A 12,563-nucleotide genomic window follows, 5' to 3' on the forward strand; every position below is an offset into this window, starting at 1 on the left:
GGACCAGATTACTCATGTCCAAAGTTTTCACAGTGTAGATATTAGTGATCTGATTAGAAGCATTCAGTAAGCAAATAACTGTTATTGTGGTACCTGGAAAACATTAAGTAATCCCCAAACTGTAGAATTTTTTGAAATGTTTTATTTGTATCTTAATATTATTGTTGCTTTTAATTATCATTTATTGTTTCATTGTTATCCTGCTGCCAAAACATGTAGCACAGCACTTAAATAACCATCAATTGCGGTTAAAACACTTACTCTCAATGCTAAGCGAGTATTTCCCTGACTTCCTGCAACCTGAGCTTTTGCTTGGGTTGTATTTTTAATTTCAGCTAGCTATTTGTGATTAGTTGCACTTTATAAGTCTATAAATTCAGCTTCTGTTTTGAACAAGAAGTTCGTACCTGGTTATATAGTTGTTACATCCTTTGTTTTTTTGTTTTGCTTGTTTAAAATACAGCTTCACGTCGGGGTAGTGGGGTCATTTTACAGCACAACACAAAACAGTCTACATTTTTTGGCAAAGTGCAAAACATTATATACAAGGTATATAGGGCCTCAAGAGGTTAAATAATGTATATGTCTTATCCCCCTGATAGATTTGTGTACTGGACAGACTGGGGTGACAAAGCCTTTATAGGTCGTGTTGGAATGGATGGAACCAACAAATCGGCCATCATCACCACAAAGATCGAGTGGCCCAACGGTATTACAATCGACTACACAAATGACAGGCTCTACTGGTCCGATGCTCACCTCAACTACATTGAGTAAGTGCACCTGAAAACAGGCAGATTCTTTTACCCTGCCGTAAGAGGAAGCCAGTAACTCTGTGAATGTATTTCTTCTGTCAGATACTCTGACTTGGATGGTCAGCACAGACACACGGTGTACGACGGAGACTTGCCTCACCCGTTTGCCCTGACTGTGTTTGAGGACACTGTATATTGGACTGACTGGAACACGCGCACGGTGGAGAAAGGCAACAAATACGACGGCTCCGGCCGTCAAGTACTTGTTAACACCACACACAGACCATTTGACATCCACGTGTACCATCCTTACAGGCAGCCTATTGGTGAGTGAATCCTGTTGCAGGTATTCACCAAGGACTAAACCGTACCTGGTCTCTGTTTTTCTAGAGACCAAAGTGTTTTAATGAGTGTTGCTCTTCCTCTAACAGTAAACAACCCCTGTGCGGTGAACAATGGAGGCTGTTCACACCTGTGCTTGATCCGTCACGGGGGGCGAGAACACACCTGTGAGTGCCCAGACCATTTCCTGACAATTCAAATAGGAGGTGTGACCCGATGCCTTCCCATGTGCACCAGCACCCAATACAGATGTGCTAACAATGAACGGTTTGTTAAAGCTTCTTTAATCTTTGGCATGTTTTCTGGTCTTTTTTTTATTATTTGCTACATTTTTTAAATATAATTTTTGAATTGACTGTGATACATTATTGGAAATAGGGAGGACAAGATTATTTATAACCATGTTTTTACCCAAAAATGTCCCTGCTGCTTACAGCCTTCATATGACTTTATGCATTTTTATTCTTTTTTGGGGGATTCTCCCCAAAATTCTTCATCTTTCCAGTTTCTCATCCACCAGTTCAAAAACTTGAATACATTCACTTTTTTAAGACTGCCTTTGAAGAATAGTGCCACCTAGTGTTTGTGTAAAATACATGCTCACAGGTCTTAAATACTTTTGCCGAGGTTTTGTGTATTTATATAGCTGCCCTTGTATTTGAAAATGTGAAAGTTTGGAGATGTATTTTTTCAGCCTTCCTCAAAATCAGAGTCTATATGTAGGAAATTCAATACATTTGAATGGGTAAAGGACTGGACTTTGTTATTCAACACATGGGATAAGTAAGCAGTTTAAAGCTTTACATAATGCTCACTTCTGCTTCAACAGGTGCATTCCTATTTGGTGGAAATGCGATGGTCAGGCGGACTGCAGGGACGGCTCAGACGAGCCCTCCACCTGTCCGTCTCGACACTGCAGGCTTGGTCAGTTTCAGTGCAACGATGGAAACTGCACCAGTCCGCACTTTTTGTGTAACGCCAACCAGGACTGTCACGACGGATCAGATGAAGACGCTGTGCTCTGTGGTAGGTTTTTTATTCATTTTTTGAGGCTTTTATGTCTTCCTACCTGCTTCCCATGTCCTAATGATTTTAAAAGTACACATTTGTATACTTTGTAGCTACACACATGTGTGAGTCACACCAGTGGCAGTGTGCAAACAAGCGCTGCATCCCTGAGTCGTGGCAGTGTGATGGTGAGGACGACTGTGGCGATCAGTCCGATGAGGACCCTGCACACTGCTCCTCCAGGACCTGTCGCCCTGGACAGTTTAAGTGCCGCAACGGACGCTGCATCCCACAGAGCTGGAAATGTGATGTAGATGATGATTGTGGTGACAATTCTGACGAACCGCTGGAAGAATGCAGTAAGTAAATTACAGCATATCAACTAAACATTAAAGAACTTAAATCTGTAATAATTTTATAGAAATGTTACCCTTTAAAATAAGTTAAGTATCCATAGATATTAGTATTTAAAAAAATATATTAATTATTGAACTGTTTTCTCCAAAGTGGGACCAGGATATCGATGTGACAACCATACAGAGTTTGCCTGCAGGACGAACTACCGCTGCGTGCCGCTTTGGTCTGTTTGCAACGGCCACAATGACTGCAGAGACAACAGTGATGAACAGGGCTGTGGTGAGTTTTAGTCCAGTTTTGTAGCGGCAGCAATCTGAAAATGTTGTTTTTCTTAAACGCACACTTCATGCCTTCGTTTAAAGCGTTACTGCCTGATGTTTCTTTTTTTACATCCAAGGTAAGATTTTTTAGGGATTTCAAAATAGATTCAAAACAAGAAATTAGCTGAAGGAGCGAGTGAAGGGCAATTAGCCAACGCCTCAGCCTCCTGTGGAACATTACACGGTGTGATAGTGGGAGGTGCTGATGCTGATGGAGAGCATCTCACCACTTACCCTCCCCCACCTTTTACCTCTCCCAGGGAGCACGGCAGATTTATGAGCTGTCCACTGGTTTGAGTCCACTTGTACGTGCTCATATGTGTGTGTTGGTGCTCTGTCCTTGCGTGGGGGCAGGGTTCACACAAGGCTCTTTGTACTTGCTACGATCCAAACACACTCGCCGCGGCCCTCCCGTCTCTTATCAGAGGCCCTCACTCCATTAGTGCCATGCCTGCGCAGGAGTGGAGATCTGTGCTAATCTTTCTGTAAGAATGTACCAGATGGGCCAGGTGGAGGGGCTAAGAGGGCAGGACTAGCTAACACCGCGCTATCTTTGACCCCCAGCACTGTGTGGTAGCGATGGCTCAGACCAGCTCTGCTGCACTCCTCTCCCTTCTGTGCTTCTCATCTCCTGCAGCCTTATCCTCCACAGACATACACTGGCATGGATAGAGGTCACCCATCTGTCTTTGGCAGGCTGCTCCCCTCCTTCTACCACTTTGCAGTTTAATTAAAAAGAAAGATCTCTTTTATTTCAAACTGACATTTTATCATTACCTAAATGTCTAGAAATTCAGTGTGCCTGCTGATAAAGCCTCATATTTTCTCATCTCTTACTGCTGCACATAAGATTTTCTCAACAGTGAGAATACTTTAATGGTTAATACATCATAGACTGGTGCCGACATAGTGACAGGCTAGTGCCGGAGAACGTTTATAATAAATAATGCTAAACAAAGAATGCACTCAGTTTACTGTTTCTTATTTGCAATTAGTTTAAATACGCGTGTCTAATGTAATGTATGCTGTATACTGACAGCAAATTTATATTTGTGTTTTTAAAGTTTTAATTGACATTTCAGGACAAATTTGTCACACTGTAATGTATTTAGTAGATTTTTTTAAATATCCTGTCTGTATAAATATTTTAAATACGATAATACTTTAGTGTATTTTAGTTTAAAAAAATTCTACTATCCCTATATAAAAATACAGTAGTAGATGTTTTCTTGTGCTTGCTTCTACAAGACTTTTGTACCTCTACTGGAGGTTTGAAAAAGTTAAGCCAATTGTTTTGAGTTTTAAAAAAAAATATTGGTGTATAACAGCCATTATTGCTTTAAAGCGCCCTGGTCTTCTCTTCAGATGAACTGAGCTGTGATCCTAACGGAGACTTTCGCTGTGACAACCACCGCTGTATCCCACTGAGATGGAGGTGTGATGGGGACGACGACTGTGGGGACAGTTCAGACGAGCGCAGCTGCAGTGAGTCACCTTGGCCCTCACAGATAAACGCTTTGAACTATTTCTAAAAATATCAGATCACGTTCAGTTTGAGTGGTTTGGAGACAAAGAGAGACGGTTTAGAGATGTGCTGAGGACAGACAGTGGATATATTGGACAAAGGATGTTGACAATGGTACAGGAAAAGATATGTAGATTTTTTTTTTCATCATGTAGAAAAAAAGTCAGCATTATTTAAATGCAGCACTTTTTAATAACCTTTAATCTGGATTTTTATACTGTACTTATATTTTAATGGGATAGTCTGGTTATTGGGATGCACATACACAAGCAAAGAGGGCTGTGGTTTATAATCATGAATAATTCAACTTCTGTGGATATAAAACAATAACTGAAATGAATTATTGTTGTCATTAAATTGAAGTGATATGATACTTCTGATAACTGCTACATAATTTAGTCAGTTGTTAGGTTGTTGCTTGGAAATGCAATGCAATGCACTTATAGCTGATATCAATAAGAAGCTTCAGGAGCCAAAAGAAATAAACAAAGAGATTTCATGTATAAAAAATGTTTAAAAATAAAGTAAAGATTATTTTTTGTTGTTGTGTGCATCTGCTCTAGGCCAAGCTAATAGCTAAATCAGGTACAAGGCATGTTTGTTTGTTTTTTAGATCAGTAATGTGCATGATCCCTGACAAATAAAAGCAAAACAAAGTTCCATCCTTTTCCGTAAGCTGCTCTGAATGATGCCACGCCACCTAATTTGAAGTGTAAATCTATTAAAACGAGGTGCCAACGGCAGCAGCGTTATAGTGCAATAGTAATGACGAGGTATTTTTCCTCAAGTAGTAAAACAAGTTTATTGTTTCCACCTTTAGCAGGAACAATTTTCTAACATATTTCACAAAGTATTGTGATAAGCTGGAGGTTGTTGAAGTAGCTCCCCTTTTAGGTCATTGGATGCTGGCGCGTGGCTCTCGCTGTCAGACATCTCTTAGCTTGTGTCATTGAAAGTGAAGTTATGCTGTCACTTTTATATCACAGAAAAATGTACATCAGTACCATCGTAGATGTTTTGACATGGCACAGTCCAAGTAAACAGTGAGAAAATAGATCTCCTGATATGTGCGTGACATTTCCCGCCAAACTGTCCAGACTTCATGTGTGAAAGCGGTTTGGTTGTGTTTTGGTGTCGGCTGTTCCGACAGCTGTCTCTTTAACTATTTTTATTGTGGGGTTTTAGTGTAGCGCAAATAAAAGCAGGATGTTGATCCCAAAGAATAGCCTCGCTATCATTTATTCAGACATTTGGGGAGGTTTTCGTAAGAGGCTCGAGACTTCTGCCGACAGCGGAGCGGTGAGAGAGGAAGTCTTATCAACTGCTGGAGAAACAGGCTGTCCTCAGTGTTTGAGAAAGAGGGAGTGAAGGAGTCTGTCACCTTTTGCCCTGAAGAATTTAAACATGTCTGAGAATATGCCAGGTAACAGGGATAATGTTGCTACTCAAAGGGGAAGCAATGGTGTTTAATCAGAGCAGCACAGTGTTGCTGTGCTGGTTGCCCACGCCAAGAGAGTTTGTCTTCTTGAACTCATGAGCTCAGTGCAGAGTAATGTGTGCGTGTACTTCTGTAGTTAACATAAGATCCAGTATTTAATATTTGGATATGGAAGCAAATCATACATTAAACATTTTATGTTGAAAAGTTTGCGACATACATAAGAGCCTCTGATGTAGTTTTCATCATTTTCTCTCAGAAGTCATATTTGTGCATTTCTTGGATTCCACCTTGTTTAATTTGTGTTTCCATGTTTTCTCCCAGCACCACGCGCATGCACGGAGAGCGAGTATCGCTGCGATAATCTGCGCTGCATTCCCGACCGTTGGGTCTGTGACCATGACAACGACTGCGAGGACAACTCGGATGAAAGGGACTGTGGTAAGTGGAGGCTCTTTGTTTTGGCTCAGGGTCGGCCTGTTTGTGAGTAACAGAGGGCCGCACTAAACAAAGAAGCAATAAAACCTTCAGTTTTGAAGCACAGACAGACAGGACCACCAACAGTCCGTTTTTCAAAAAGAGTTTATTCAGTCTGCTACAAATGAGAGTTTCTACAGTGAGCGTTGGACAGACGGGTCGTTGCTTTAGAAACTTATTCTTGATGAATATATGTGTGAAATAAAAGGTTGTCAGGGGTTCCTTAAAAACTCGTAAAATGTCTCAAATACACATTAACTAATAAGTATTAAGTGTTTTAAATTCAGGACCTAATGCCACTGTTTTTGCCTCATCCACACATTTAGGTTATGCATTGTAACTGCATCATTAAGGCTGAGCTTTATAATTTGACTAATCATTTAAGGCTGTTTGTAGATGTAACCTGTAGGTTAACTATGAGGTTGATCAGTCTAGAAACTGTGTAGCTGATGAACCTGCTATATGCAGTTTAGCTGTTGTCACCTGACTATGCTATTCCCTATTTGCAGAGTTGCGGACCTGTCATCCTGGCTACTTCCAGTGCGGCAGTGGACACTGTATCGCCGAACGTTTCAAATGCGATGGGAATGCTGATTGTCTGGACTACACGGATGAGACGTCATGCCGTGAGTGTCTCTCATCATTTGGTTTTCTGTGTCCACTCTTTGATAACATAACTGGATTCTTTATATTTGCTTCCTGATTGTTGAGGCGTCATTAGGAGAGATGATTGTGAGTTTGGTTATTGATTTTCTTGTGTGAAAGTCACAGATTTAGTTTAATAGACTGCTTCTGACTTTCAGCAACCCGCTATCCCAATGGCACATACTGCCCCCAATTCATGTTTGAATGCAAGAACCACATTTGTGTCCCGCCTCACTGGAAATGTGATGGAGACAATGACTGCGGAGACAACTCAGACGAGGAGCTTCATCTCTGCTGTAAGAAGTTATTAAAACACCCACAGTCCCTCAAGTCCACCGCACACAAAGCCAAATCTAACAGCACGCTAACTCGTGTACACTTTTTTGTACAGCGTGCTGCTCATTTGAATGGTTGAATCTGCTAAAGTAGGTTTACTCTGTTCGTCCACAGTGGACATCCAATGTGAGGCTCCATTTCGTTTTCACTGTGACAATAACCGCTGCATCTACAGCCACGAGCTGTGTAACTCAGTCGATGACTGCGGTGACGGCTCTGATGAGAGGCAGGAAAACTGTAAGTACACATTTTTTTACTCTTTACTACTATACTTGAACAGAGCTGAATATCTTTACAGCTTCTGTTGAGAATCACCATGTTTCTCCTCTTTTAGGTCAAAAGCCAACGCATGGACCTTGTACAGATGATGAGTACAAATGCAGTAACGGACAGTGTATCCCTCTTCAGTACGCCTGTGACGATTATGACGACTGTGGAGATCAATCTGATGAACTTGGCTGTCGTAAGTAATATCAGCAAAGAGCAAATTAATAACAGAGTCAGAGTGGATAAATAAGTACAAAAAGACCCCTTAAATTTCTAATCTAAACTGACTTAATCCAGTACCGTATGTGTAAACAGATTCAACATATAAATATATCTGTAGCAGAAGCTGTCTGATTTCTCATTGTAGTCTGGGGGCTGTTGAACAGTGTAGGCAAACAGACTGATCCAGATGCAGGACACTACAGGCTGACCTCACAACAAAATGTAGCGCTTTACTTGGGAAAGTACAAAGTCTGAAACCTCCACTAAACACTCCAGAACATAGAAGTAAACATAGCTGAAAGAAACATGACTGAACATAAAATGGAAAAAGTGGAGAAGGTAGAAAAATTATGTCATAAGGACAAAGAGGGAGGCAAGACTATTTAAACAGAATGGGCCGAAAAGGGAAGCGGAGATGAGAAGTAACGCAAGTCAGAAAAGTAAGTAAATCAAAGATCAGCCATCCACAGCTCCATAAAACCAGACAAGAAGTAGAACTTAGACTATAAAACTGAAGCTCATCACACTACAAAAACAGTGGGAACATGAATCCAAATGCTGAATCCCAAAAATGACAACGTACTACTAGAAAAAGAAAATGTAGAAATCAAACCCCAAACTCTGGGACTGTGACAGAATACATATTTTAACTTCACTTTTCTTGACTTGGTAAGAAAAAGTGACTGCATGATATAATGGTTAACACGCAGTTAACATTTGTGAGTGTCCAGCTTTACATTCAGAGCATGTTTTCATTAAATCCACTTTTCTCAGACCAAACCAGTGGGCACTCATGCAGTGCCAACATCTGTGAACACAACTGTACAGACCTGACAGGAGGAGGGTTCCTCTGCTCCTGCAGACCTGGATATAAGCCCAAATCAACAGAAAGACACAACTGTGAAGGTAAACAACACACACGTTAGTCAGTGGTGTATTAAAACTAGTTACACTCCCACAGACGTGTTTTATAGCATTCAGTTTGTGTTGTCTTTTGTTGTTCTTCAGATGTGAATGAGTGTGAGGTGTATGGGACGTGTCCACAGGACTGCAAAAACACAAAGGGCAGCTATGAGTGTTTCTGTGCTGACGGCTTTCTTTCTTTTGGCGAGCCCCATGGGACTGAGTGTGCTGCTCAAGGTAAAGGATAATGCTCTTTATAAACCTTTTAGTTTAATTCTTATGATTCCCAACCTCACTTACAACACCTCACTGTCTGTATAGGAAACCCACCAGTGATGCTTTTGCCAGACAACGTTCGCATTCGTCGGTATAACCTGTCCTCTGAGCAGTATTCAGACTATGTAGACAACACTGAGCACATCCAAGCCTTAGACTACCTGTGGGATCCAGATGGTCAAGGCCTGAGTAAGACTGCTACGGTATAGCTTTAAAATATTGTGGCATGCAGGGTATATGAGTAAAATAGGTCTTCCTCTGGTGTGCAGGTATTGTGTACTGGACAGTTCTGGGTCGGGGATCTCAGTTTGGCTCTATCAAACGTGCCTATATGACCACATTCAATGATTACGGCAACAACCCGGTGAAAGAAGTGGACCTGAATCTGCGCTACATTGCCAATCCTGATGGTATCGCTGTGGACTGGGTTGGCAGGTAATTAATCAGGAATGAGGCTTTACTTTTATGCTGTAGATGATGATCTCTACTCAGTTTTTTAAATCACTGTTCACAGGCACATTTACTGGACGGATGCTGGGACCAATCGAATTGAAGTGGCTAAACTTGATGGGCGGTACAGGAAGTGGTTAATCCACACTGATCTCAACCAGCCAGCTGCCATTGTTGTGAACCCATCACTCGGGTATGAGGATGTATACAACATTTGTTTATAAAGATTTAAGCTTAAAGTGTTTGGAGAAAAAATGGGTTATTTCTGTGATTGCTTCTGGACAGGATGATGTACTGGACAGACTGGGGCAGGAACCCCAGGATAGAGTCCGCATGGATGGATGGTCAGCACAGACAGGTGTTGGTACAGGAGGAGGACCTGGGCTGGCCTACTGGTTTGACTGTGGACTATCTGAATGGAAACAGAATTTATTGGTGTGACTCCAAAGAAAACATAATTGAATCCATGAAGCCTGATGGCACAGACAGGAGAATCGTCATATCAGGAGGTCAGTGCACTAATATCTGCGGAAACCATTTAAACAGATAAAACCCTGACAGATTCAGCGTAAGTTATAGTTTGTGTTCTTTCTTATTTTTCCCAGACATTGGACATCCCTACAGTCTGGATGTCTTTGAGGGACATGTGTACTGGACAACAAAAGACAAAGGTGAAGTGTGGAGGATAAACAAGTTCGGGAGAGGAAACAAAGTGAAAGTTCTCACCATAAACCCTTGGCTGACACAAATCCGAATTTACCAGGAGCACCGACACAATCAGTCAGGTCAGAACTCATTTATCTAATATATATCATGTCAATTATGTAACAATTGTAAAGGTTTCACTCTTCTGTTGGATATTAAGAATGTTAGTGTAATTACATGCAACTTACTATTGATGCCAAATAAGTCATGGTTACTTTCATTCACTTACTAGTCTAAGTGAAGTGTTGGCATTCAGAGACTATTGGATTCAACGTTGATAGTTTAAGTTCTCTTTAATTCATTCTTTGAACAGAATTTCAAACCTATTTCAAACAGTATGAAAAAAACTCCAAGAGACTCTAAATGTTGTAATTTTTTTTCTACATCTAGAAATGTTTCGCTTATGAACAAAAACATTTTTATGAGTGGAAGATATTACCGTATCTAAAGGACATCAGGGGGGATATCCCAAATCTTAAACTCACAACTCTGACTGTGAATCATGCAAAGCTACACAATAAGCACGTAGGGCTGGGTGCTAGCTTGGCTCACCTGGCTAAGTATGTTAGCACATGCTTTAATGCTTCAGTGGCCTGGATTTAAATTTGAGATAGAACCTTTTACTGCTCTCTTCCTACATTAACCACAGAATAAATAAACTAAAGTAACCAACTATTATCTTACGTGGATATCCCTAAGATATTAGTCACAATGTAAAGATCCTGAATGAGCTCCCATTTGTCACAAACTGGATCAGAGTAGGTGGCCAGGAAGGAGTCTGCACAAGAAGTTGACTTAAATATAAAATCATTTATTAAACATAATCAAACCAAGACATAACGATCACCAATAAGTTTATCTGGGCCAGCTTTTATAGCCTGCAAGACACAGGTGACCTGCATTAGCTGGCGACCCTCCTATAACAACTAAGAAACAGCAGGCAATGGCTTTCGGGTGTGGCAGTATTGCAGCGCGTGTTATCCCCCACATGATCGCTCCCCACTTTTCTGTCTAATCTACAGTGGGGCAAAAAAGTATTTAGTCAGCCACCGATTGTGCAAGTTCCCCCACTTAAAATGATGACAGAGGTCAGTAATTTGCACCAGAGGTACACTTCAACTGTGAGAGACAGAATGTGAAAAAAAAATCCATGAATTCACATGGTAGGATTTGTAAAGAATTTATTCGTAAATTAGGGTGGAAAATAAGTATTTGGTCACCTCAAACAAGGAAAATCTCTGGCTCTCACAGACCTGTAACGTCTTCTGTAAGAAGCTTTTCTGTCCCCCACTCGTTACCTGTATGAATGGCACCTGTTTGAACTCATCATCTGTATACAAGACACCTGTCCACAGCCTCAAACAGTCAGACTCCAAACTCCGCCATGGCCAAGACCAAAGAGCTTTCGACGGACACCAGGAAAAGTATTGTAGACCTGCACCAGACTGGGAAGAGTGAATCTACAATAGGCAAGCAGCTTGGTGTGAAAAAATCAACTGTGGGAGCAATCATCAGAAAATGGAAGACATACAAGACCACTGATAATCTCCCTCGATCTGGGGCTCCACGCAAGATCTCATCCCGTGGGGTCAAAATGATCATGAGAACGGTGAGCAAAGATCCCAGAACCACACGGGGGGACCTGGTGAATGACCTGCAGAGAGCTGGGACCAAAGTAACAAAGGTCACCATCAGTAACACACTACAACGGCAGGGAATCAAATCCCGCAGTGCCAGACGTGTTCCGCTGCTGAAGCCAGTGCATGTCCAGGCCCGTCTGAAGTTTGCCAGAGAGCACATGGATGATACAGCAGAGGATTGGGAGAATGTCATGTGGTCAGATGAAACCAAAGTAGAACTTTTTGGTATAAACTCAACTCGTCGTGTTTGGAGGAAGAAGAATACTGAGTTGCATCCCAAGAACACCATACCTACTGTGAAGCATGGGGGTGGAAACATCATGCTATGGGGCTGTTTTTCTGCCAAGGGGACAGGACGACTGATCCGTGTTAAGGACAGAATGAATGGGGCCATGTATCGTGAGATTTTGAGCCAAAACCTCCTTCCATCAGTGAGAACTTTGAAGATGAAACGAGGCTGGGTCTTCCAACATGACAATGATCCAAAACACACCGCCCGGGCAACAAAGGAGTGGCTCCGTAAGAAGCATTTGAAAGTCCTGGAGTGGCCTAGCCAGTCTCCAGACCTCAACCCCATAGAAAATCTGTGGCGGGAGTTGAAAGTCCGTGTTGCTCGGCGACAGCCCCAAAACATCACTGCTCTCGAGAAGATCTGCATGGAGGAATGGGCCAAAATACCAGCTACTGTGTGTGCAAACCTGGTAAAGACCTATAGTAAACGTTTGACCTCTGTTATTGCCAACAAAGGTTATGTTACAAAGTATTGAGTTGTATTTTTGTTATTGACCAAATACTTATTTTCCACCCTGATTTACGAATAAATTCTTTACAAATCCTACCATGTGGATTCATGGATTTTTTTTTCACATTCTGTCTCTCACAGTTGAAGTGTACCTC

General features: G+C 41.6%; 1 protein-coding gene across 2 annotated transcripts in view; it reads left to right on the top strand.

Moving 5' to 3' along the window:
• lrp2a (low density lipoprotein receptor-related protein 2a) overlaps positions 1-12,563 on the top strand; it is a 55,407-nt gene that overhangs the window by 38,334 nt on the left and 4,510 nt on the right. For both annotated transcript variants that reach the window (XM_086266092.1, XM_086266093.1), the window contains 19 exons: positions 603-773; positions 858-1,081; positions 1,187-1,364; positions 1,927-2,123; positions 2,219-2,464; positions 2,613-2,741; positions 4,148-4,267; positions 6,070-6,186; positions 6,732-6,848; positions 7,026-7,163; positions 7,318-7,440; positions 7,538-7,666; positions 8,467-8,598; positions 8,701-8,832; positions 8,917-9,060; positions 9,141-9,306; positions 9,386-9,514; positions 9,607-9,830; positions 9,927-10,106. In XM_086266092.1, the coding sequence (XP_086122218.1) occupies positions 603-773; positions 858-1,081; positions 1,187-1,364; positions 1,927-2,123; positions 2,219-2,464; positions 2,613-2,741; positions 4,148-4,267; positions 6,070-6,186; positions 6,732-6,848; positions 7,026-7,163; positions 7,318-7,440; positions 7,538-7,666; positions 8,467-8,598; positions 8,701-8,832; positions 8,917-9,060; positions 9,141-9,306; positions 9,386-9,514; positions 9,607-9,830; positions 9,927-10,106 (2,996 nt within the window). The remainder of the gene's footprint in view (positions 1-602; positions 774-857; positions 1,082-1,186; positions 1,365-1,926; positions 2,124-2,218; positions 2,465-2,612; positions 2,742-4,147; positions 4,268-6,069; positions 6,187-6,731; positions 6,849-7,025; positions 7,164-7,317; positions 7,441-7,537; positions 7,667-8,466; positions 8,599-8,700; positions 8,833-8,916; positions 9,061-9,140; positions 9,307-9,385; positions 9,515-9,606; positions 9,831-9,926; positions 10,107-12,563) is intronic.

Source organism: Aulonocara sp. 'chitande type north' Nkhata Bay, linkage group LG16 (genome assembly GCF_057382095.1).
Source record: "Aulonocara sp. 'chitande type north' Nkhata Bay isolate Kocher_YH1m ecotype deep benthic linkage group LG16, A_spYH_male_GT1.1, whole genome shotgun sequence".
NCBI classification, from domain to species: domain Eukaryota; kingdom Metazoa; phylum Chordata; class Actinopteri; order Cichliformes; family Cichlidae; genus Aulonocara; species Aulonocara sp. 'chitande type north' Nkhata Bay.